This window comes from Aethina tumida, chromosome 3, assembly GCF_024364675.1.
Source record: "Aethina tumida isolate Nest 87 chromosome 3, icAetTumi1.1, whole genome shotgun sequence".
NCBI classification, from domain to species: Eukaryota; Metazoa; Arthropoda; class Insecta; order Coleoptera; family Nitidulidae; genus Aethina; species Aethina tumida.
The window spans coordinates 24,637,584-24,665,313 of record NC_065437.1 but is presented as its reverse complement, the minus strand read 5'-3'; the positions used below and the strand labels follow the sequence as shown (position 1 = coordinate 24,665,313).

The following is a 27,730-nucleotide window of genomic DNA, read 5'->3' as shown; positions in this document are numbered from 1 at the left end:
GAATTTGGTGATATTACTTTTATTAATGATTTAAAAGTTCTGTGGTTGATGTAATTTTCTGTAATTTATTCAGCAAATATTTGTTTATTAAAACGTATTTTGATAACATTAGAGAATTCATAATCATCAGTTTGATATTGATAATAGAATATATTATAACTATATTTTTTAAAACTAATTTTTATTTTGATACTTTGTTGGGAAAATTCCTCTCTGGCTTCCCCTTATTTTAATGAAACATGCGAATAAGATTTGTAATGTAAATGATTATTGATAATTAAACGTCATCCATATATGAATAAATTAACATAAAAGCAGATCAGTTGTTTTTCTCAACTATCCGGTTATAGCAGAAACTTGTATTGGCGACGTCACGAGAGGTGCACTTTATATAACTAGAATCCAAGACCGAGCTCTCACATTGCGTTGTGCTCCGCGAACGAATCATTGTGCTGGCTTTGAAGTTCCATTTTTTTTTTCATGTTCTTGGTGAATTCATGTGTCAATGAAAGTTTTAGAGTTTTTAGTTAATTCTAAGCACCACGAAGTTGTGAGGTATGAAATTATATTAAAATTTAACTATCAACATTTGTTATTAACTCTCAACTTTGATTGTAGACTAGGAAAACATTTGTGTACAAGAAAAGGTAGCAGAAGGGGAAATTCCGGCAACCGCCTAGAACTTCAAGTACTCACACAAATCCATCACGTACCCTAAACAGTTAATTTTATTCAGCATCGTCTTCATCGAAACATTAAAAATGGCCCAAAGTCCATCTTGCGATTCTGTTTCCAAGCACCAACAGCTTCAAAATTATGAAAATTCAAGGTAAGTTTGCAAAATTCTTGCTATCGGTCAAATGTAATATTTGTAAATGTTTCATCATGTTGTTGTAAATTAGAAATTTGTATAACACATTTAAATAAATGTAAATAACTTGAAACCTGTTCCTTGTCAAGTATACCAAGTAAATTGAATTTATCTTTTTAGAAAATCAACATATCAGGCAGTCCAAAAGTATGACAAAAAGAACGATTCGAAGAACGATTCAAACAAATACGGAGCTTGGGGTTCAACATTCAAAAACAAAGATCATTTCGCCAGCATGCATCATTGCTAGAACACATATTTATTGATTTGTATAGATAGATTAGTTATAGAGAATTACAGCACGTTATTTGTTTAAATAAATAGTTTATGTGGTAAATGGCTGTATTATTTTCTTCCTCTTTTTCGCAGAGTGGATGAACCATAGTTTTTCTGCGATGATCAATATTAATCCTAGGATGAAACCTAAAATATTTTCATTATTAGTAATTAGCACTATAATTGAGATAAAGAAGAAAACTATCGAGTATCTAGAAATATTTTCGTTCATCATAAAAATATTTATTACTTATACGGAATAATTAAAAAATTAATTGCTACTTCTTGAAAATAAAATTTATTAACAGTAGCTGCTGTAGACGGGATATTATTTTCAATTAAACCCAATGGTATTACTTTTATATAACACATATTTAAAGTAATATTTTTATCATTAAAATGCTTAAGACATCTTAATGATTTTGTGCAAGGTTTGTTACTCGATGTTACTATAAAACAAAATGAAATCACTAATTTGTGAGATATTTGGTATTGAATTTGCGAAAATGTGCCGGAAGTATTCCCTATATACATTCTGTTTCTATTACTACTTGTCCCTTTCATTCAATAAAAAATATATTAAAATAATGAATTATAATCAGAAAATATAAAAAAATAAATATTTTTATTCAAATTGTAAAAATAAAATTCAGATTTAAAAATGAATGAATAATATTTGCATATACAATTAACTTGTAAGCTTCATTTTAAATGTGTTTAATCTAGAAAAATCTCCAAAACTAGACGTGGTGGAACGATTTCTATAGAAAAGGTGCCATAGATATCACATTTCTTCGAAAAAAGATTAGATAGATTTATTGTAGAATATAATTTGGATGGTGTCCAAATCCATTTATTCAAGAATTACTTTTATATACATTTTATACTTTAACCAGACGTTTTGCACAAAACAACTTTTAAATATAATCTGCTAACTGGTTTTATGCAGTTAAAAAATAATACCAGACAAATTAAAATAAATTCTGGAATGTATCTAGAATCTTACCAAAGAACAATACAAAAAAGCTTCCTTGCATATCGTCCATATTAACAGTGTGATTGTTCACTTCAATAATATGTCTATTTTTCCAACATCTGTCTTTTTGGGGAAGGTAATCTTTCAACCACTTGTCTATTAAACCTACTTGGTGAAGCTTTTTGATCCTAAAATAGTGTTTTATTTTAATTAGTTCGAGCAAATTTTGGAGAATAACCTACTCGTCGTTTATAATATTTAGATAGGGGGTGTCTTGGGCCACTACAAAACTAATACGTTCATCCATAAACTCCTCCAACCCTTCAAAAATAATTAATTTGTACTATTTGTATAAATATCTACATGATTGGTACCTAATGCTAAGTCACACCTGTCGGTCTCTAAATACTGTTTCTTCATAATGTACTGGAGCCTAATTTTCCAATCAAAGTAAACGTGTTTGCCATTTTCGATTGATCGAATCAATTCAGGTGTTTTTTTAACATTCAGTTTGCCATCATACACCCTTTTAAATTTGGAACCTGTAATCTATTTGCAAGTTTGACATTGTTAGCAAAACATTTGTATTTTATACTTTTATTTCTTTCTCGAGGAAGCTGCCCGGGGGCAGACTCCATGTGACGGTGTCTCTATGAGCCAGAAGCTCGTTGATGGTGGTAATGGGAATGTCGATCTTCGGGAACGTAAGGAAAGCAACCAAATTTCCGCAGTAAGTTGTGGCCACCACCAAAACCACCAACCACCACGCCCCCACCAAAATTCTGGCACTGTCCGCATATGGTAAATGCATACCACCTTGAAAGGTAAGTAAGTTAATTCTAATAATGATATTTATTAATATTTAAATGCTACATCGCGCTCAACACAAAAAGATACAAATTCCTCATGTTTATTAAAAGACAAATTAACCGGTTAACCGGCTTGTTTATAAGCTTTAGACATTTCGTAATAACTAGAAAGTTAGTTGTAATATTTAAGTGCGTACCTTGTTGCAGAAGGGCCCCATACATGTACCAAATGCAGTTTTCTATCGAAGACAATCCGCCCCTTTTGGGAAATCCCTTGTAGTCATAGACAGGACTATAACGGTGGATGTAGTACAAAATGGGACCCACTAAAATTATAGCTGCTGAGAGACATAACCAGGTCTAAAAAATGTATGGGTTAGTATAAGATATATTCAATATATGAAATATACAAGTTAGAAGTTAATATATATTTTTTATAAGGCATTGTGATTTTGTTCTTTTTGCAAAGTAAAAATTGTGTAAATCATAAAAATGTCCTCCTAAGAACGGAAAACATTGAATATGGGTTAGCTTACTCAGAAAAGATATTGACTAACAACTATAAAACAATTTGTATTAATTTATGTTAAATAGAATGGAAGGTATCACGCGCTGCCTGCATGTTATTATAGAAAAATATATTAAAGTTGTTTTGATGAATATTGCATATATTTAAATTTATACATGCTTGGAAATGCAAGAAAAATAAAATTAGAAATATTATAAAACTATTTTTGTAGGTAACATAGTACGTGACAAATCACACACAATCAATAAAATACCTTGAATATTGGGTAATCAAAAACTATCTAAATCACTATAATTTTATTTTTTTTTCAAATGACAAAATTATAGCAACTTTTTACTTTATAGTCTTTCATTGGTCTTTGCAAAAGTTCAATTTTGACTTGCTTAAGGTCAGACTCACTGGATCACAGAGCAGTGGGAATAAGTGAACTGGTACTCTTAACTTGTTATGTTATGATACACGTTGTTATTGATTGACTTTGATAATTAATTATTATGACACACATTCAGTTTTTCATTAAATCAGATACTTACGTCTCCTGTAAAAGGCGAAATAAACAACAAAGCTCGGCTAAGTTCCCTGGGTCGGGCAACGAGGAACGTGTAACTTTGAGTCGTTATTGGCATGGTAAAGTTCAAATATTGCTTTCCTTCTTCCGTGATGGTAAATCCGCAAGCACCCAAAGCCACACTTTTATTCCTGATCATGTCTTTAAAGATTTCGGGTATATTATTAGTTAAAATTTCTGCGATGTCTTTTAATGTCGAATTTTTATGCGTAGAAGATGATGATGATGATGATGATGATGATGATGATGATGATGGTGGTGGGATGACTTCCACAGTGTAGGTGAAATTTAAGTTTTTGGCTAGTTCTTTTATTATATCAAACACTAGTCCACCGTATCCAGTTACTTCACCCGAATCATTGGTTTTAACAATCTGCCATGGAGGATTCTGAAATGTTACTTAAATTATTTAGTTGGTGTACCAACAACAATTATTTCGTACATGAAACGTTAGTAGAGGAAGATTTTTCCCTCTAAAGCCTTGAGTTATGTGAGGAAATAGTACGTCGGTCATTGAAGGACCCTCACTGGGTCTCCATGTGCCCACCGACAATATATCCGGAGATGATTCAGTGTAACCTTTCTGCATATATTCTTTACCCCACGTTTCACCCGTTGAAAATTTCCAAGTGGTGCAGTTCCCACACACTCCGTTTGCCAATAAATGTGCCTACAGAAATATTCTTATAAAAATATTATCCAGATTTATTTATTTAAGAAAAATCACCTTCATTTTATCCAATAACCAACTTCTACGATCAGTTTTCGTTGGTCTTATTGCGTTCCACTCCTCATCTGATACCTGACTGGCTATTTCAAATTCATCTAATATTGCCTCATCTAAGGCCTTAGTAAACGAGTTAACTATTTCTTCGGCGTGACACAAAATGCCGTCCTATTAATATTTAAATACTCCATAAATAATTTATTTATTTTCATTTAAATAGTTGATTCCTTACCGTACATTTAGTATTGACACTCGTATAATTATAAATAAACGCTATATTGTCGCCTTCCTTAATAAGCTTTTTAAACCTCAATATATCAGCGTGTTTGTAATTCGTGTTGGCGATCACGTATAACCATTGATTTTTAGTGTTGACCAAATTAAACATTTTCGCGTATTCCATAACTGTTTCAATCAAATCAAAACTAACGACCACCATAAAATTTCTACCCATTGTACTTGTTCTAACCGAGTAAAGAATTTCTTTTAAATTATCGTGTAATTTTGCAGAACTTGAGTTACTTGGCAATTTCATTAACGTAATACTGGCACTTTGTGACTGTACGTGAAAAGTTTGAGATATGCAACGGATTATTCTGGTTGTCATGTCTCTACCTAAACAAAATTTACATGTTTTAATACACGTAATTAAAAAATTAACTTAAACTTACTGATGGTATCATCATAAATGATAAAATTAGACTTCCATTGGTAAATTTGCGACGTTCGAAGGTCCAATAAAATTTGAGGCATCTCTTCACCACTTTTGATCATGGGAATGGTGATTGCTTCATCTGGAGGCAATCTAGGACAATCTGCCTCTAAAATATTATCAAATACGTATTTACAATATTACTTGCAGTATGTTTCTACCTGAAATGGCAATGTGAAGCAGATTTTCTTCTGTGGCAGCCCTGAACAATCTCCAAGTGTCACTACAAGATGCCACGCTTATAACAGCAGTTAAATCTGAAATAATTTGAAAGTTTGAACGTTGTTTGACTAAAGGGAAATACAATGTTTTACCTCGTTTTACATTTATGGCAGTCCATGAATAGAACAAAATGTTTACGCCACCATGTTTTAAAATTTCTCGTTTTGCGTACACCAAGTAGTTTTCGAAAGCTTCTTTAATTTTATCGTATTCTTCAGCTAAGAAATCTCTATCCAAAACCACCGCTGAAATATATAAATAAGTACAAAACATTTTTTGTATATTGTAATTGTTTCCGATGTTTACCTAAAGTTGCATTTGTGGTGATAAGAGAAGGGAAGTTGTCTGCTCTAATTTTAACGCATACGTGCACGAACACTAGAAACCACCCAGCCAATATCATTTTAGAAAAACCACACCGGCAAGGCAACACCACCCTTATATACACCAATCGTAATACAAAGACCTTATTAATAACCATATTAAATTCAATAACATAACGGTCCACTCTAAAAGTTGTATGTTGCAGGTGGTTACATGTACTGAATCGGATCTGTTCACATTTATGGGGTTAGGAGGTGAAACAAAAGGTCGTTTATTAAAAATTCATTTAAGAAATCAAATTGGAACACGTGACCAATAGAGAGTAAGTTATTTTCTTTGATTGACTTTTTGTGGTCAAGGGTTCTAATAAATTCGTACACGTCAGTTTCATTGGAAATCAGCTCTGGCACGATTCAAATTGGGCCACATTAGATAGATAATCAATGGGAAAGTGTTTCTTAAAATCACACGCAAGTATTTAGTTATATTTTCTGGAATATTTAATTTAGTTAGTTGTTTTAAAATGTGTTGAATGGAAATAATTTTTTTCCAGAAATAACAATGTGTTATTAGTTATATTTGAGTCAACGTTCATAAATGTATTAACTTTTTAAATAAAAGGAACTCTTAAATTTTTGGAACAGTTGTTTGTAAGTAATTACACTAATAATATATCTTAATTTTAAAATTACTGTGACATATTAGTTAGTTACAGATCACTATCTTAAAAAAGCTACCTTATTCATAACTACATTAATATTTTTAACTTAATTGTAAATAGAATCTATTGAAATGAAATTTATTATTTCAATGTGTGTAATATTATTAACTAATTTAAACTTCATATAGAAAAGAATCAAAAATATACAAGGTGTTTGTAAAATAGATGGTCAAAATTTGGGAGAAAGTAGAACACGTGCAATAATGAATAAAATCTAAATAAATATATATATTTTAAAGTTTCTCCTGAAGAATACAGCCTCTCAAATTTGTTTTCTTGTTCAATCGTGTTTGATCCAAAATGCCACACCTAAATAATAATAAATTCTGGGGGATTCCCGCTTTTTCTCGCCCTATTTCTCACGCTACTGAATATTTTTTAAAATTATTAACCTTTTCATATTCTTTGCACCATTTATAAAAAATGTAACCTTTGATTAATTTTAAAAATATATCACAACCGTTTCAGATATATTTTAGTTTTAATGTTTGATGAAAATTAAAGTGAAAATTTAATCTGATATTTATCTCAAAAACTGTGTTGATCAATATTAATTCAATATTAATCAAAAGCACCTATTTTTCTAAATTGTACAAAGAATATAAAGAATATAAGAGTTTAAAAACGCGACAAAAAGAGGGGAAACTCTCAGAATTTATTATTATTTAAGTATATTTATGAATAAGCTGAATTAACAATTACTATTAATATTCAAAAGAACATTACTAAAATTGATTATTAGCAATTTATGAATTTATGCAACCACTTTTACAAAATTATTGATAATTGTTTAATACGTTAAAATTTAATCTAATTATTCGATATTTTTGCTGTCTGTTTATGCCATATTTAATGTTCCAGTTATATAAGAGGCTTAAAAAGTTCCCACAATTAAATTTAAATATTTTGATGCATTTTCTACTTCCTCCACATAAAATTAGTTATGCAACTAGTCTACGACATTTTAACTAAATATTTGAGTTATATGACTTACCTTTATATATTCTTTTGTTAGTTTAGTTAAATATTTTCTATTTCGATTACTTCAATTGAATTGATTATTATAAGACATTTGATAGAAATTGTTTTTATTAGAGAAACAAGTATTAAATAAAAAGGTGAACAGAGGTAATTACATAAATTAAAAAGGCTGTTTAGAGATCATTTAAAGTTTTACTTAGTGTACGATTTAAAGAATAAAGTACATTAACTTGAGGTGCCAGGTACTATATCTAAAATAAGGCAAACATTGCCATCGCAACTGTCCTGAGCATTTTTTGACAGAGAACCCAAGCTAATTATAAAAAGTAATCCAAGAAAAAAAAAATTAACACATTGCCTTCCAATAAAAGAGCTGCATTTATTGACTTCTAAGAAAATATAGATAGATTTGTAATAGTAAAAAAAATTATATCCGGCAATTCGATTGGAAGGCAGTGTGTGAGTGGGACGATTTTTGTGCCGTATCTCTCGAACTAATTAGCGATCTAAGAATATTGTCGAAGTTATTTATATACATATTAACTAATTAACAATAAAATTTTTTACATATAGGTATGGCCTAATTCGCACTTAACATTGACTACAGTTCACAAATACTGTCACTTTGGAGCACTTATATATATACAATTAATAACCAATAAAATTACATAATTTAAAAATGTCTTTAAAAATGATAAATATATGAAAGATCCTTCATATCAACGGATGTCCCTGAACGTAAAAACCATGAAATAATCATGTTATAATTAAAACATTATATACAATATAGCCTTGTTTAAAAAAATCTTATAAAACAGATTCAATTTGTTTGATTTCTTTTTCGTTCGGATCCATCGGACTAGAGGCAGTCTCGACGATCTTGGGCAAGAGATTGCCGCCACCACCACCCATGGTGATTGGCTCGTCTTCCTCTTCATCTTCATCAATAGGCGTGAGGACGTCGCCGTCGCCCATCTGGGGCTCATCCTGAGGCGAGAAACGCTTCATGCACGGTGCTAGGAAGCTGGTTAATGCGGATATTGCGAAAAATGCGCCGGCCACGTAGAAAGGAATCGAATACGTCCCAGTCGCGTCGTATAAGGCACCGGCCAGCGGTGTGCCCACTATGGCGGCCACACCACGGAATAGGATCAGCAAGCCGAACGCATTCGTTAGTTTGTCTAAGCCCAGGAGGTCTACGAGGATGATTGAGGTCAACGATATGTAACCGGCTGAAATAGAATCAATAATATTAATTAAGTATGTCAACATCAAATTGATTAGGGTGATAAAACAACAGGTGTACGTATACTTACAGACAGCCACTCCGAAGAAGATCGCCATTGTGATGTAAGCACCGTAACTGTTACAGAAGGGGGTGAGAGAAACGGCAATAGTCGAAATGACTAAGCAAATATTGTTCACGAGCAGAGCGTTTACTTGAGGGAAGTCGGCGAAGTAGCCGCAAGCGATACGGCCGAATGTGTTCGTAATACCGATTATGGACAGAAGCAACGAAGCCTTTGCCATTTCAATGCCCTAGAAGAGACAACTCTCTATTAATTTGGCACCATTTTGTACATAAAACAGTTCTTTCAGGGACAGACTTTAAAAATTAAAATTTAATTTAACAAACGTGAATCATTAACAACAACAGACGTATTACAAATAATCTCATTGTATTTATTGTGATGTAGACACAAAATGTAAGAGAATTTTGAGATATTTTGATACTTACATCTTTGACAGCAACATCAACTAAAAATACAAATGGAACATATAATCCAGCCATTCCAAAGAAATTGGATATTCCTATAAACATAAACACAGGGTCCTTCAATAAACTCATATCCATCATTGTTGACAGGGCAGACTTGAAACTATCAGGCAGAACTAGACATGGACATATATCTCCAGCTACAAAAGATCATAACTATAAATTTTATTCTGGTTGTAACTTTCGTCAAACTTACGAGATCCATCGTCGTCGGCGGACCTCATCTTTGGTATACTCATAATACTTTGTCTGTAGTTGGTGAGCGATTTCTGAGATTGGTGGTACTCTGGAAGATTGACGATTGAGCCTGAGTAGAAAATATCTTTCCTGGACAAAGGCCTGACCATGAGGCTTTTTTCCCTTGGCAAGGATAGTTTAGAAGTGTATTGCAAGCTTTCAACATCCACCTAAAAAGAAAAAGAAAATATTTTGGTGTTTTTTGTTATTTTCTGTATTTCATTTTGTTTTGGTTGTGTCAAAAATAGCTATAAAATTATACATATTTTCTCATTGTGACTAAACGACATTTCAAAATAGCCCCCATTAAATTACTTAATTAAAATATTGGACCTCATTTCTGGCAAAGGTATTATGTGGGTGAGTGCACTTAACAACACCTGGTAGTGGATTCTAGAGTAAACACAAAAATAGTTTTGACAAATTGGACGACTTCCAAGCCAATGCAAGTGTGTTAGTTTGATCTTGAAACTATATTGATTCATAAATATTTTGGTTCAATTAAACAATCAGTGCATCTATGGATGTACTTAATTAATGGTAAATTACGTGAATCCGTATTATACATCATTGCTTTTTTTCCAATACAGTTTGCAAGGTTTCGCAGTAATAATTAAAATATCCAACACAGCCAAACACGTTTTCCATGACAGTTGCGTAAACTGAATATCAATTATATAATTTGTTTACATATGTGTGTTTTAATTGATTTGCAAATTATGTAAAATCGATTTATAAATGCTGAAAAGAGACAAATTCGTACTGGTGTTGTTTTAGGAATATTCCAGCTACAGCTTTACAGTGTTAATATAGCATAATACAAATAACTTTTATTAAACCAGATGTTGCCAAACACTTCCATTATTTCTCATCATTTTTTTACTTATCCTCACCTCACTGTTGTTGTTGCGACTGAGGAAGGAGCCGGTGGAGTTATTCCTGAGCCTTCGCATGTCACCATTCGAGCTCATGTTGCCCCGGGATTTCGATTTAATGGGGTCGAGGGTCGGTTTAAATCTTTCGCCCACTGATGTCTTCCTGATGCGATCGAACGTCGGCACTGAACCGTTCTTCGGCAATCCCTGGTGATGGGTGGTGAACGCTGGCTGGCTGGCATTACGCGGCATCTTGTTGTTGGCGTTGAACTCCTCCGTGGTGGCCGGCTCTTTACGCGTCTTCTCCTGTTCCTTGATCTCGTCGAGGCGGGGGTTTTTCTTGATGTCGGCGTTACTGTCGACCGGGCTGGGTGATCCGGAACCGCCACGTTCCTGGATCCTGCCTTCGGCGATGGTGGGCAATGTGGGGACGGTGGGTATTGGGGTTATTGGTGTTCCGGGTGCTAGTTGGTCGAGGTTCAAGCTGGAGTGAACGCCGGGATCGACGTTCAACGGCTGTTTCATCCGCTTCTCCATCGTGCCGTCTGGCAGTTGTACCATGAAGTATGATCCACCTGAAAATTAACACAAGATTGAATAAAGGTCAAAATAAAAATCTAGTTGGAATTTTATAAAGAAAACGTGCTTAATATCTATTTTAAAATTTGTTCAACGTTTTGATCTTATTTATAGGAGGGAATAAAATTGTTAGTGCATGTACTAAAATAGCACCTGTAACTAAACGCCAACGGTCTAGACGTAAAAAGAATTTAAAAAGATAACAGTGTTTTATGTTATGCAACTTTATTGTTACAACTACACCAGAAGTATTTATAAATAAATTGAAGATAAGAAAACATATTGACACCAGTAATATGCATTTACTTATCATTGTTATTATATATTCTTATAAAGAATTAAATAACCCAAAAGAAGTCTTTGGAAATGTTTCCTCACCTATACTTCCTCTTTCCATCTGTATCCTCCTTTCCTCGGCCATCCGGATCAACAGAGGCTTTTCGCCGGAGTCCTTGGGGTACTCGAGGGGCCGCATTAGTGCGCCGAATATTACACAGTTAAGTATCATGCCGGCAAGGATGAGGGTGGCACCCCGCCATCCGAATTCCTCCTTAAGCATGGTGGCGAGGGGCGCAAACACGAAAGTACCGACGCCTGAGCCGCATACAGCGATGCCCGTCGCCAACGATCTTTTGGTCTCGAAGTAATACCTGAAATTAAGCGTATTTATAATGTTTTGCTGGTTGGGATTAATTAACGCCTTACCCGACACAAACGACGGCAGGAAGATAGATGAGCCCGAAACCGATGCCACCGAAGAAACCATAACTGAGCATCAACCACTCAATCGACGGACTGACAATGGAAAGGGCGAAAGCGGCCGTGGATATGAACGCCCCGGCAATACACACCACCCGGCACCCGAATTTGTTCGTCAGCGCACTGACCACAGGACCCGCACTCAGATACATACCGGACAGCAGGGAACCGACCCAGGCCGTCGTGCTTTTCGTTTGGTCGTACGACACCATGATGTCCGGCATGAAGATGCCGAAGGTGTAGGCGATGCCGTCGACTATCATGTTGCACATGAACGAGGCGAAGACCACGACCCATCCGTAGCCGCCGTCGGGCGGTGGCGGCAGGTCGTGGTAATCGCAATACGATCCATCGTCCTCCTCCTCCTGTTGCTCGGCGGTTAGCCGTGCCGCCTCCTCGCACGCGACTTCGCTGTCGGTCTAGAAAAAAAATCAGTAGGTATTGTAAAATTGTTGTAACTGATAACTGCAATAATTTATTATTGTACGCAGTAACAGAATTTGTTTTTATTGAAAACCTTTGTTTCACAAAGCAAATTGTTTATATTAACTTGTGTTTAAAAATTGTATGATAATATTGGTTATTTATAAATATATAAAAAATTGAATGGAGAAATCCCCAAGTTGTTCAGGAACTTTCTAAAGAGATTAGAAGATTGAGGTGTTATTATGTATAAATAACCTTACATACATACTTTACATACTTCTAGTTTAAATATTGAAATTATTTTTTATATTTAATTATGATAATTTTGGTGCATTAAACATGCAAATCTTATTTTCATATTAACCATTCATCTAATAAATGGCAAATTTCATTCATTTTACTTAAATCAGTCCGATTGATAGAACTTCTTTAGAATGAGAAACTTTCGCCATCCAGTAATTTTTTAAGTAACAAATTATTCCATTATCGATGTTATTCAATTCCAAACAAACCTTAGTATTCCAAAACCGAATAAAAATTAAAATGTGACAGAAAAGGGACAATGTATATACTGCCAAAATCTCGATACTTTTCATTCATGTAAACTGAGTGAACTGATAAAAATGGAAATTTTTTGTAATATTAATTGTGGGAGTAGTATATTTACATACACATAAAAGTCCAAGGATATTTTTGTAAATTTTGTTTTAGACCTTTGTGTAAATAAAATACGATTTTTTAATATTATAACAAATACAGTGGTGGCCATAATTATCAAAATCGAGAGATACATGAAGAGATGGCTAAAGAAATCAATCGTTTCTTTTATTATTAAAAAAAATTGGAGAAATTTGCCAAGTGGTAGCTACGGAAAAAATTGCCTGAGTTCAAAAAAACTTGAAAGAAAATCGACAACTGAATAATTATGTCAAATTATTAATGTCAAAAAACATTCCAATCATCAACTGAAATTAAAGCTAATCCGAAGGAAATGGGTCTTGTTGAAATTAGTTCAAGGACTGTGGATTGTTAGTGGATGGGGGTTCATTTGACCCCAGACCAAAAACTCTACTTTTCTACAGAAAAAGTGACAAATTTAGACTTGCTTTGGATAATTTTCACTAGACGACATAACTGTGGAGATGAGTAGTTTTTAGTGGCAATTCTAAATTTTATTTGCCTTTGTTAATAATAGTGGTTTTTATAATACTTTCTAAAACAACAATAGTAAATTATTATTTTAACAGCTCACATTAAATAAAAGAGTTATAGCCAAAATATTTAACATTTTAAAAATCTCTATAATGACCACTACTGTATTTGTTCATGTAAACCAAACAATAATTTAGAAGTGTTTGAGTCCATGTATGCAAACCTATCTGCTACCTCGATTTGACTTAAGCCACCTTGAAGCTGTCGCACTGCTTGATTCATTTCTTCCAAAGTTAAATAACGTCGTTCCATCGTAAAATACAATAATTTTAATACAATAGACACTTATCTGTTCGGTAGAATAAAATAAATAGAAATATATCGTAAATGTTTGAATAGCTTGTACCCATTTATATTTTTGAATAAAACAAGGTTTTTATTCGTTCTTGTGTGTGTAGCATCTACTCCCTAACAAACACAATTCATATATTATTTCAAAATGGATACTATATAGTATAATAATTAGTGTGTTTAAATTGAATGAAAATTTAATGTTCAGTTAGAAGCATTTCAGGTAGTTGTTGATTTCATCAACACATGACTGAAATACAAAGGAGTTCAGGGAGGTGGGAGCCCAAATTGTTCTAAAAATATGTAAAAGAAAGTTTCAAGAATACATTTTTGATGTAAATTAGTATAATTTTTAATACTGATTTATATTGTAACTAAATTAAATGTGATGAAATAATACAGTTTGACGTTACTTCAACATGCTTTTTTTATTTCCAATACAAATTGAACCAATTTAGTTAGGTTCACTTCACCGGAATTTTTGTTTTATGCAAGTTGGAAGTGGATTATCTGAATTTTCATTCTCTAGAAGTTCTGTTTGTATGCAGCCAATAAAAAATTCATTGCAAAGTCAGAGAAAAGAACCGGAACGATCCAAATTGAATTTGCGATAGTAAAATTTTAACATTCGCCGGAGTTTGGATTTCACCTACTCAGGTCTACTTGTAGATACCAATTTGCAAGCGTATCATTGTTTACAATCGAAATAATATTGACTTAACAGTGTTTTGAAAAACACACATAAATTGTTTGTATCGCGTCTCAGTTACTTGTAACTAATACTCCTCTTGTTAATGGTGTGTTGTGTAAATGATAAATTGAAACTAATAAACTATTACTAGTTTCGCTCACGTGACACACACATGTTAATCTGACTAACTTAATTGGAAACCGGCTGGCTAAAATACAAATAACATTTTGTTTGTTGACCGAGTCATAAGTCCACAGGAAACAATTGTCTTGAAGACTAGCAGTCTTTGTGCAAACTTTCGTATCAATAGGATGATTTACGTGCAACGTGTCGAACGATATAAATAAGTATGTAATTTTTAAAGTGAATGTGCATCTTTAATTATCAGGAAGTGAATCACCACTTTTCTTGCTTGCCCAGCAACATGTGGATTAGCGACGGTGGAATAAAAATGCCCATAAAACACTGTTTATACTAAACCTGAATACATTTCGCGACCGTTATTTGTTATTTTGTAGTGTGGTTACAAAGTTGAAATGAAATATCGCATCCGCACCATTGTAATTCGATTAAATTAAAATAACCTATCTGATACATCAGATGATTAAATAAGATTAGCTTGTTGAACAGTGCACTTGTTTGCGACACAAAACGCTTATCATCAGATCCTGTTTCAATTGCTTTTATAAGAGACACGTGGACTGAACGAAGGCGAAACGTCGGTCTATCAATAACAGGCATTTAGGTTACAGCGTGTAAATATTAAGGAGGAAAACAACGAGGCAATCAATAAACTTTTATGATGGTCGAGTCAAGAGCGGATTATTTTCGGACACAAAGAATTCCGAAAATATTCACCACAGACTACCGAGAATACTTGAATCGTTTTCAGGAAAACAATTTAAAAAACATGATTTCCGCGTATCACTTGCCGTCGTTCGGAACACAGGAAAGGCTTATCAATCAAAAACGGACATTCCGTGTCAATGAATGCGCGTATCACGAATTCTTTTTGGCCACGAGAAAAAAATTTTCTCCCCGTTATCTGGTTCATTGTCAACAGCCCCAGATGGTGCCAGAATGACTGCGTGCGGGGATAATCCACGTTCAGTCCCATATCGATTTTTATCGCGTTTTGCCGTGTCAAAACGAAACTTCCGCCAAATCTTCGGATCAAACAATTCGACGCGGAAACGCGGCGATGTGGGTTACGCGATTCGCATGAGCGAGGATGAAAGTGAAATCGACATCACACGGGATATTTAATCTATTTCCATGTTGAAGTGATGGCACTTTTTCGTGGGTGAGATGCGTCTAGACATTTTGGTTCTTGTTAGATTTCGATGATAATTATCTCTAATATCTTGATACTGATTATTTTTATATTTCCCCCAAAATTTGTTTACTTTGTACAAATAATCTAAACCAAATAAGTCACAATAAAAACAGATTATGAATAATAATTATAATAAATAAAAATACATAAATTCATTCATTAAAAAATAAAAGCTGTAATATCAGTTTGATTGTTACATAATAACAAATATAAAGCATAATTTTTTGTAGATACACTCCTGTACAAAAGTTTGGATGTCTTTAAAATAGCAAATAAATATTAATTATAAAAAATAATATTAAAATAAACGCTCTGTATATTAAAATACAAAATAATAATAATAAAAAGTGTGTACTGCAGTTTATTTCGATATTATAAAAAAAATTATAAGAAGTAGACAATGCTCAGTTTTTTACCAAGAGATAAATTTGTAAATTTAATTTATTTTGACCATCTATTAGTATCGTACAGCTTCTCATTGTAGAGTGCAAATTAAAAATATTAGTTTTAATCATGGTATATATCGTACAATCGCATTTCTAAAATTCTGCACATCAAGAAAGGAACCATATCCAAATTTGTGAATAAATTTGATACTTGCGAATCTGTTGCGGATTGTTCCAGAACAGGAAGACCTCGCAGTGTGGATACAATTCTTGAAAGGCGCATAAAGAGTGCATTTCAGATTAACAGCCAGTGATTTTCATCAGGAATTACTGCAGGGTAATGTACAAAAATTATCTGTCAAAATTGAGCAAAGAAGACTGCGGGAAAAGGGATTATTTAGAAGAAAACCCACAAAGAAACCCCTTATATTAAAGAAAAATAGAAAGTGGTTCAACGAAATGTGGGGATTGGCGTTATTTATCGATGAAAGTAAGTTTAATTTAATTGGAAATGATGGGAAGGGGTTTGTAAGGCGACCAGTAGATAAACGGTTCCATTAAAAATACCAATTACCGACAGTTAAACACGGAGAGGGCAATGTTTCAGTAGATATGGCGTTGGCCCCTTGGTCCTTGTAACCGAAGAAATGGATAGATTGTTTATGGAAACATATTAAAGGACCACATGCTATATTTCGCTGAGGAAAATAAGCCTCTAAGATGTTTGTTTCAACAGGATAACGCTCCCAAGCACGCTTCCAAGTATACAAAAGAACAAGAAATAGTACAAGTTTTGCCATGGCTTTGACAATCACTGGATCTAAATCTTTGGGATTATTTAGAAAGGAATATATTGTAACACATAATAAAAAATAAGACAGAGCTACTGAAAAGGCTTCAAATGGAATGGCAAAAAATACCTCCAGAATTTACCAAATAATTGGTTCACTCCATGAACAAATGGTGTGCAGCAATCATACAAAATAATGGTCATGGAACAAAATATTAATGCTTCTATTTGTTTTTGGTTTATTATTATTATTAAGGTTTTTAAACTTATAAAATAATTTAATTTCGTATAAAATTCTATTTTACTTTATAAGATCTTCACAAAAGTGAATACAATTTCTATAAGCATTTTTATTAATCTCTTATTCAGGAAATAAAAAAGTAATTTTATTTAAATCATACTTTGTTAATTAACTACTCGAATAATAAACAATACAATTTTAGGGTTTCCAAACTTCTGTCCAGGAGTGTATGTTCAGTTCAATTCACAAACAATTATGTAATATTTTTTAGAATAAGAATATAGTAGCTTTTTAATGCTGTGTAAAATAACAATAGCAAATTAATATTATTATTAATTAAATAAAGAGTTATGGGAAAAATATTTAACATTTTAAAAAGTTTTTATAATAATGGTCACTACTGTAAGTTTAGTATTTTGAAAAATATGGATATTTCGACCTTCATTACTTGATCATAAAACCTGCTAATTCAAAAATTTACTGTGGTCATTTTTAGACGAATTGCAACAGCCAATATAATAATATTTTAATTATAATCACAGATATATCGAATGTACTCAAAGACTTATATGAATTCATCGCTGCTCTTCCACCACCACAACAAGAACAATAACAACAACAATGATTTAGTATAGGAACTTTCCACTTAAACCTGAACTTGAATAAACATTATATAATTCAGTGGTTCGTTAACAAAGAATGACCGCATGTAAAACAAACGCTTTACTTTCTAACAGGCTGATTTGCTCTTGAAACCTTGGCCCCGTTAAATCGTCCTCCTACTCCCATAGATTTATATTTTTATTGGTTTGCAGTAATGTGCCCAACTGAAACATGTATGTGCCGCGACGCCATTATTTGCGGGACACACACATTTATACGTTGTTGGGCTCGAGTTCGTATTCAATACTGGGCATTTGCATTTCGAGGTCGTTTTAACTATGTGTACACGTTTTTATTATTATCATCATCGACAATTGGCAGTTGTTTTTATTGCCCGTAGTTCTTCCTTATGACATACCGATACTTTGGTGTGTTTCCTTGATGGCAACGGAGATTTGCAGAATATTAAACAAGGGTACACATGAATATGGGGATCAAGGTTGTAGAAGAGGCATCACAAAGCCAAGGATATTGGTGGATTAAATTGTTCCTTTTGTACATTTTTGTTTTTTTGAATTTTCATAAAAATGTGCGTTCCTTTGTCAGATTTCCCCCGTCATATCTCATAAACATCAAATTTTATTAGCGGGACTACTTTGTTCGCTTCTCGTTGAACTTTTCTTTGAAAACTCAGTCGAGCGTTTTATTAAACAGGTAGGTGTATTATTTATTTTTTATGGTAATAAGCACGCATGGTTGTTTAGAATAAGTAATGCAAATCAACAAAAGAGTTTACATCATATCATCCATCAATTGATTCATAAACAGTTCCCCTTTTGTTTATTGAAACGCTGAACTTCAAAAAATACAAAACTTGTTGTTAGCACCAAGCTGGCCAAAAATAACAATTTTTAAATATTTATATTGTAAAATTACCACACGATTATAAATTGAAATATTAAAGATTAGAATATTTTTGTGAGGTGTGAATTGTCTCTAATATTTAGAAAAAATTGAACTAGATGGTACCATTAAATTAATTCAGCACATGTCAAATATTAACTTAACTTCTACACATGTTGTTGTTGTTATAGTTGCTGACATTTGCCTACGTAATTATGTCGCACCAGCCTTTTTTTATAAATATTTATTGATTTTATCCCAGAGCATCTATTGAATATAATGTTATTAGTATATTAAACGCAAGACAGGAACAGCGCAAGTAAATAACACGATTTTGAACTTGGAAAATAAATATTTAGCCTCCAAACATAACGACCGGGACTATTTTGAAATCGGCCGCAAGAACAACACACAGAAGTGATGGAAATTTTCCCAGTCATTGCCACGTATTTTTAGTGGAAAATAAATAAAGGCTCGACGTAAAAATCGAGGAACGAAAGTCCAAGAATAGATTTCCTTCCTATTTATTATTTTGATATGTGTGACTAACACGTTTTGGATCCGTCTTTGTTTAGATACACACTATCAATTTGCAAATGGGAGCGCGTTTGTGGTGTGGAAAATTTGTCATCGAATTGCTGTTCTTATCTGTTTTGATTTGTCAACATAATTAATTATTTTAAAAAGAGGGTCTTGTTTTTATTTATTATTTGTAAATTTTATTTAATTTTTTTTGTGTGTTAAATTGTGCATATTATCTGAGAACCCATTTTGAACTATTTCTAACTATGATGTTACTTTTATCTTGGGTTAAAAATAGTGCACTCAACTGCTATATAATTCATACAAATTTGTCTTATTTGTTCAAAATCTATTTAAAGAACAAAAATGGGCATGTCACATTCACAATGTCCTTGGAGAAAAAGCTGTAATTGAAAAAGTAGTTGGTTTAAAAGTGGCAATGTGCATTGAAGATGAGCAACGTCAAGGTCGTCATGAAACCTAGGCCAGCGATGAAATTAAGCAATATCTCGTGAAGAATATTGGGAAATAGACCAGTCATTAAACTGCTATGTATCAACTATTTGGAAGATGGTTTATGTATAAATTTCATTAAGTTGAGCAAATAGATTCCACATAAGTTAAATTGAAGATATCAAAATTTTTCCACCTACTAAAAGACCAAATTAAGTTCAGGAAAAATTTATACAGGTACGAGTTTCTTTAGGTAGTACAAAAGGTGTTCTACTTCATCATGGCAAAATCAACAACTTGCATTACAGCTTCAAAATATTAAAAGGATGATGATACCTCATCTATCGAATGGTCCAGATATTGCTACATGATACTGTTATTAATTTTGTCTAACTTTTTGCGTAACAAACAGTTTAATTCTGCAGATGAGGTCAAAACTAAGGTTGACCTTTACTTCATTTCCAAGAACCCAGAATTGTTTTCTCGATTTGTTTGTAGAAGATTGGCAAAATTGTACATTGTAATGATGATTATTTTTTGAACAAATTTAAACGTTAAAAACTAATATTACAATTATATAAAAAAATTATATAGTGTATATATAATATATTGCAAATGGTATTAACTAGGTATACAATCATAAAATAAATACATTGAAATAAAATAAATGTATAAATTTTACAGTATAATATAAAAATAAAAAATTAATAAACAACATATTCCGCATTATTTTCATTTCAAAGGGTTTTATAAAATATAAAATGTGGCTCAACTATAGAGTTAAATTTCACAAGTTTAATAAAGAATTCAGCAGTAAATATAAAGTTTTTAGTGTCTGCTGAGGAAAATATACATTTGTCGTTGATTTTTCAGCACGATAATGATTTGAAGCATACAGCCAAAGTTGTAAAAGACTTCTTTGCTTCCAATAATGTAAATCTTATGAAGTGACCAGTCCAAAGTCCCGATCTAAACTCCCTAGAAAATCCATGGAACATGATAAATCTTAAAATGAGGAAAACTGACTCAGGCATATTTCAAAGAGACACTTTGGTTCTTCAATGAAAAGAACATGTCAAGAAATAAAAAAAATAATGCATATGCTACTAAATACTAATAAGAAATATTAAAACCTATATATTTTATTTCGCTGCTTTACTTTACTAATAAATATATAAATATGATGAAAAAAAATTAATGTTTAATATTTTACCCGTAACTCTTTTATCTAATGTGGATTATTGTTATTTTATACAATTCTATGCAAACTATATTTTTCTGAATTGAAATGGATTGATTACGTTCAACATACAGCAAATTTAATGTTAAAATGGATTTTTATTTATTAAATCTGTTATTTAATTTAACATTAACACTTTTTATAATATATCCTTTTTATTTTTTAATTTTTGGGCCATTTTTGTGGAACAGACTCGACCATTTACCGAATATACGACAAGACTAAATTCCTTCAAGTTTCTTGGTTTGAATTTGGTTATAAACATGGTCCCCCATGTTTTCGATAGGGTTAATAATAACAAAAAAATCAGTAAACATTTTAGGTACTGATATTCATATTTTTAATATGTTTTAATAAGTTGCTATAATTATGACTGCTACTGTATGTATATGCCCTATCAGATTAGTCCTAGGTAAAACCAACAATTATCGGTAATTATTGTTTCAATAAATATGTAACTTTTACTCCATTTTACAGTTATACGGGGCTATATATGTTCTGTCTAGATAATATGTCTATATTTTGATAAAATTATTTTTTTTCTCAATAATCTATAAGAATAATCTAATCTAATATTCTATATCCGTACCAACATATTTAATATTATTTCATTGTTTACCAATATTTTTAATTGCAAAGCTTCCATTTTTAATTATGCTTTTTACAAACATTATAACATAACTTTTTTAATAAAAGTTGTTCATGAAATGGGCAGATGTACGATGATATAATTAGAAATTATCGCACAGCCTAATTAATTCGTGGAAAACTGATGTATGACTGCGATCGCTTTGTCTGCAGTGAACAACAAAAACGTTATTGACTGAATTTCCCTTTTTGGACTGTTGCCACACGCAAAAAAATTCGAGCGTTTTGCCGTTCTAGATCATGACATTTTTAAATGTTTGTTACATATCAATCAAGTGAGCAATAATTGTTCCGAGATAACTTTAAATACTTGAAAACAATTGATGTGTGTGTGCGAGCAATCGATTGGGCGTATCAATAAAATTATCTAAGCACCAAGGATTTCAATTTTCTTACACAATAAACAATATGTTTGTGGCACGTCTGCCACATTAGTACATAAACGACGATGTAATTTTATAAACTAAAGGAGATTTTACTTTTGTCGACGACAGTATTATCACGTGTCACAAATAATTTGAGTCTATTTTATTCGACGTGCACGCATAAAAGAATAATTTGATCGAATAATACAAACAAAAAGAGATTGACTAAATGAATGACGCACGACAAAAAGTCCATGTTAAATTTGAGTGTGAAAGGCCAGAATACGTTTCAGACTCTATTGATTTGAAGTTTTTGTCAACATTATAAATATAATACTCAGAAGTTATGACAAATACCTTCGCTGAAAGTGAAAGCACTTTTAATAGAGCTTATTGACTGAGAAGTTTAAGTCGACAAAACAACAGAGAATGATTTTTGTATAAAATACAAAGTCCTGATTTTTTATTTTTTAGGAAAATTTTACTTCTGTTGAAAAAATGATCAATATGTACATATTTGTTATAACAAACTGTTACAGTTTCAAACAAAAATTATTAAAATAATTAAACAAATTTTATAGAAAATTAATATTTTTAAATGTTGTGAAAACATGAATCTTTTCATCAAATTTTGACGGAAAATTGATATAATTTAATTTAGTAGTGTTAAAAAATGAATGGAATGAAATATTTTAGAACTTCACTCACCATTTCTGGAAAGGCAGGGTGCACTGCACGGCAAGTCAGATTCGAATAGGTGTGATCACGGGAATTTTTCAAATCATACTTGATACAATGGAATCTGTTGTAATTTTGAAGGGTCTATTATCAGTATTATAGGTTAGTAACCCAAACTTCTAATATGAGATAAGTGATTTATAAATGTATAGTTTTAAGCTATATTCAATAATTAATCACACCTAAAAAATCCTGTATGTTATAAAACAGGTATTTTTTCCACAATTTTTTATATATTATTTAAAATTACTAAATTATAAATTTTTAACATAATAAAATAATATTAATATAATCTAATTATTATTTTTAATGGTTACAAGAATAATTATTTTTTTTAATTTATTAAATTGCCATTGACACTATTTTTTCCTCATGACAGAACAATTAAATTTAAATATTAGATTACTTTTATATTTTAGAACATTGTATTTAATTTAGAGGTATATAAATTGATTATCAAATAGTTACTTAATAGAATATCTAAAGTGTCTGAGATAATTTAAAATGCAAAAGTACATTTGATACAGGATGTTACTGATAACACTTACAACTCTTGACAATTGATATTTTTAAAAACAAACTATAATATTATTCATCTATTCAAAAAATATACAGTGGTGGTCTTGATTATAGTATTTTAAAATGTTAATTTTATTTAATTTGAACTATTATTATTCCATTAAATGTTACATATATTTTTCTGAATTCAGCTGAATATAAATATGGCAACTTTAATTGTTAAAGGAATTTTTAGTGATTAATTCTGTGTTATATAATTTAAATTCGATCAATTTCCAAGTATACCACAAGTGTATATTCTTTCAAGCTTCTTGAATTGTTGATTTAAATTTGTAAAAAAAATTATAGGATGAAGCATCTTTTTTAAATAAATTATATTTGGACTCGTTACTAAAGATTTCTCGTCCTTGTTGTTCTGTGGTCTAAAAAAACAGAATATTTCTTGTAGGTCTGGGGTAAAACGAACCCCCATCCTGTAACCATGGCTAAAAAAAAGACAACAAACATTATAGGTACTGACATCCAATTTTTTTCAACTCATATTTCTAATATATTTTAATATGTTGCTATATTATATACTTTTTTAATAAACAGTAACTTTTTATCTTTTTATAATAAATTTTTTTATTAGTAATCTATGAGAATCTAATATGATCTAATTCTATATCCATACTAACATTTTAAATATTATTTCAATGTATAGGAATGATGCACAATAAAAAGTTTTATTCAATTGAAATTTTTGTCAACTTTATAAATAAAATATTGAGAGTTGAAAGTGAAAACACTTTTAATAGGCGAGAAAATAAGGGAGAAAATTTTTATATAAAATAAGCATCAAATGAAAATTACTTTAACACAGTTCAATTTTTGAAGCAATTTTTATTTCTATAAAATAAAATCCGAACATTTTTGTTATAACAGTTTTAAACAACTATTAAAAAACAATACGCAAATATTTTGTAACTTCTCTTACCTTCTTTATAAAGGCAGGGTGCGAACACGTAAACAACGGTATCTCATTTGTCTGTAATTTCCTGAAAATTTGAGCTCTCAATAGTAACTCAAAGCTAGTCCGCATTTTTCTTACTCATGAACAAATAAGTTTAAAATAATTTAATAATACATACATAATATTTTTATAAAAAAATTATGTATGTAGTTTGTAATTTTCACATTTTGATTTTTTTCACTAACGTGAAAATGTAATATATTTTAAAATTAAATAATATTGATAAGTATAAAAAATTAAACCAATCGCCATAGCGAAAAATTATAAGAGACCAAAAAAATTGGTTATAACTATTTTAACTTCCGACACAAAAAAAATGGATTAGGATGTCCAGGGACACCTTTAAATTTAAAATATTTATTATAATCAGTACGCCTTGGGATTGGAATGCGAATATCTTCTAAATGAATAGAGTAATCGATTAACTACAAAAGACCTTTTTTATAGTGTGTTCAATTTCCTATAAAAATTTATGTTGGGTATTTTATAATATTTAATTTTCTACGAGTTAAAAAATTTAGAAGTAAAAAAGAAATTTTTAGTAAATTTTCAAATTTTGACCTTTGATATCTTGTAAATGGTAAGATTTACAAAAAATTATAAGATATTTTTTCGTAGAGTGTTCAATTTCCTATTAAAAATATAAATAGAAATTTTCTGTTCAATCAAGTAATGGCGAGATATGGATTTTATCATATGGGACTCAAGAATAAATGGAAAACTGTGATGAGGAGGAGTTTCGTATTAATTAATTAAAAGCTAATCTTTGGACAACATTTTTTAAAGGTGTCTTAGAACAATTTTTTCAGTGTCGGAATTTAAAAAAAATAGTCGATTTTTTTATATACAAATAAGAAAACATTTGATCCGACTCTATTTTGAGAGATACATTAAGCACGACAAAGACAGTAAAAGTCTGCAAATTTGCGTAGTGGGAATCTTTTACTGTCTCTGTCATGCATGATGTCTCTCTCAAAATTCAGTAGGATCAAAGTCTTTCTAATCGGCATTTATAAATTATAAGGAGATTTATAATCATCCAAACACGAGTAAATAATTAAAATTTCACTTACTCCATCTAAAAAGTAGGAATGCACTAAACAATATATGTAAAATGGAAAAATCAAATAAAAAAATTAAAATTATCAGGTGAAATCAACTTTTTATCACATTGTATTTATAGATAAAAAATGATTTATTGATATTTAATAATGTACATAATTTAAAATTATTATTTTATAATTAGGAAGGGTGATTGCCAATCTCATAAAATTATTTTTCATGTCTAATAAATTAGTTTTTAGTTTGATATTAATACAGTCAATTCTTTTTTAAATCCGACCTTTATTGCCTCAATAAATTAATAAACTACGGCACCGCCGTTCTCACACATTTACAAAATTATGAAAGATTTATGTTATTCCATAATTTATGAAGCATCCACGTGTCTGCTTAATAACCCCCTCGATTTGATTACGTTAAAAACTAACACTAATAATACGTAGTAAATGATTTCGTGCCTAATTGCACATTTCGTGTACGCCAAATTAGACATCGTCGAAATACCATCAGCTACATTTCGGTTTTTGTTTAACGACTGTAATACACATGCACGAATAAATTGCTTGGTCCGAATAAATTGACACTAACAAGTTTAAATTGGTTAGATGATTTAGCACACAACGCCAATGTATTTACAGAATAATTTTCCTGTCTGCGAACAGTGGGATGTTAAAAATTAATTTTGTTCGAATTCAACTAATAACACAATGTGCCTTCGGATTGCGATTTGTTTACACGAAAGCGGGTGGTTCCAAACGAACCGGTTCGGATCGGTTCTCTAACGTATTAATATATAAATTCGTTATTGTAAACACGAATCTGTCCATTAAACGGATTGTTTTTGCCAAGTCTTGTATACCAGAAATACAAATTTTACACGGTATTGTTTGGAGAAAATTTCCTTTATTATTTGTTCATTAAAATAATTTGCACGTGGATTACACGAACTGTTAAATAAACACGATAGTTTACAAAAATTAATGATAATTTATTGCTTAAATATCGTTGCCAGTAATAAACTCGCAAGTTTTATTGTAGTGGTATTTTCGCCTAGAAACAAATCTAATATAATTTTTAATAAATACTGAATAATAAGTAATTTATTATCTATTAATCTGTAGCATAGATTTTTTGGTTGTATATAAGATAAAGTTTTCTCTAAATACTGGAGAACAACCTTGAGATTATTTATAAATGTGTTAATTTAATAGCGGGGGGTAATATAAATACCGTTTTTGATCAATTAATCTCATTTCAATCAGATCATTTGATTATTTCAAAGTATAATTTATTAAAAATTATTTAATTTGTTGATATTGTTATTGACTGAAGCACAAATTTTCTAAGGTAAAACTCGGAAAATCATTTTTTAATTTTAGTTCCGTTTTTGAAAATGAAATAATTTGAAATACGTGAATTCGCATCTGTCCGTAAAATAAATATTTTTGTGGCATACATAATCAAATATTTGTTAAGTTATAGACAAATATTTTAAACTATAACATAAGTAGTAGTTCTAGGAAATTTAATGTAAAAATACAATTTTTTCTTATTTACATACACTCTTGGACAAATGTTTGTAAACACTAAAATTGAATTGTTTATTATTCGAATAATTAATAAAAAATGAATGATTTAAATAAAATTACTGTTTTATATCCTGTATAAGGACTTAAATGCTTCTAGAAATTGTATTTACTTTTATTAAGATATTATAAAATAAAATAAAATTTTAATTATTAAATAAATAAATTAAATAATTTAATTCTCGAAAAATAAAACAAAAGCACACCATTTGTTCATGGAGTCCATCAATTTTCTGGTAATTTCTGGAGGTATTTTTTGCCATTCCATATGAAACCTTTTCAGTAGCTCTGTCTTATTTATTTCCAAACCTTTGTCCATGAGTGAAACAAATTAATGAAAATTTTTAGTTACATTTCTAATATGAAGTTTTATTTCAAAAAATCCCTCAAAGTTTATAATTAATTATAATGATCATAAATCGATAATTATATTATATTAAAGAAAGTATAAGATAAAAAGTAATTTAAATAATTCTATTTTTTTTTTGTTAAAATTTATATTTTATTTATGCTTCTTTTTGTATAATGTAAGTTGTATTATGACAAGGCTTATTTGCAATTACCTGATACTTCATTTCCATAGTAATTAAATTTTGAAGAAAATGTTCATCATTTTGCATTACTGAATTAGGAGGTAAATATGATTAGCTAGATAGTGTGTACAAAATGTATTTTTAAGTCTATATTTACACTTATGGTATAGACGCTATAAAAGTATAAATTCTTAACAATTTATACATATTTATCAAGTCATTTGTTTAAA

The 27,730-nt window shown here is 30.8% G+C and overlaps 3 protein-coding genes across 5 annotated transcripts in view; 1 reads left to right on the top strand and 2 right to left on the bottom strand.

The window, feature by feature from the left end:
- The first annotated feature begins 505 nt into the window (after positions 1–505).
- Positions 506–1,208, top strand: LOC126264910 (uncharacterized). Its single transcript, XM_049964631.1, has 3 exons — positions 506–555; positions 619–829; positions 992–1,208. The coding sequence occupies exons 1-2, from the start codon at positions 506–508 to the stop codon at positions 716–718; spliced, it is 150 nt and encodes a 49-aa protein (XP_049820588.1). The 3' UTR covers positions 719–829; positions 992–1,208.
- On the bottom strand, positions 1,163–5,602 carry LOC109593949 (ionotropic receptor 93a; the record flags this gene model as incomplete). Its single annotated transcript, XM_049964630.1, has 11 exons — positions 1,163–1,294; positions 2,154–2,311; positions 2,366–2,444; positions 2,498–2,672; positions 2,719–2,939; positions 3,130–3,292; positions 3,995–4,417; positions 4,472–4,699; positions 4,757–4,924; positions 4,989–5,371; positions 5,428–5,602. Coding segments are annotated over 11 exons (2,271 nt in total), but the record flags the coding sequence as incomplete, so codon positions are not given.
- Positions 5,603–7,888: 2,286 nt separating this feature from the next.
- LOC109594001 (monocarboxylate transporter 3) overlaps positions 7,889–27,730 on the bottom strand; it is a 33,955-nt gene continuing 14,113 nt past the window's right edge. For 2 of the 3 annotated variants that reach the window (XM_020009165.2, XM_020009166.2), the window contains exons 2-8: positions 11,890–12,362; positions 11,563–11,834; positions 10,624–11,180; positions 9,690–9,900; positions 9,455–9,633; positions 9,033–9,255; positions 7,889–8,948 (exon numbers count right to left, since the gene is read on the bottom strand). In XM_020009165.2, coding sequence (XP_019864724.1) covers positions 8,524–8,948; positions 9,033–9,255; positions 9,455–9,633; positions 9,690–9,900; positions 10,624–11,180; positions 11,563–11,834; positions 11,890–12,362 — 2,340 coding nt within the window. In that variant the 3' untranslated portion in view covers positions 7,889–8,523. Of the gene's footprint in view, positions 8,949–9,032; positions 9,256–9,454; positions 9,634–9,689; positions 9,901–10,623; positions 11,181–11,562; positions 11,835–11,889; positions 12,363–22,758; positions 22,777–27,730 lie in introns of those variants that run through there. The other variant, XM_020009167.2, reaches the window with a different exon arrangement.

Bases quoted from the DNA above. Each gene is read 5' to 3' on its own strand.
- LOC126264910 (XM_049964631.1), top strand. From the start codon at position 506: ATGAAAGTTTTAGAGTTTTTAGTTAATTCTAAGCACCACGAAGTTGTG. The intron at 556-618 runs GTATGAAATTAT...CTTTGATTGTAG, and splicing joins AAGCACCACGAAGTTGTGAG to ACTAGGAAAACATTTGTGTA.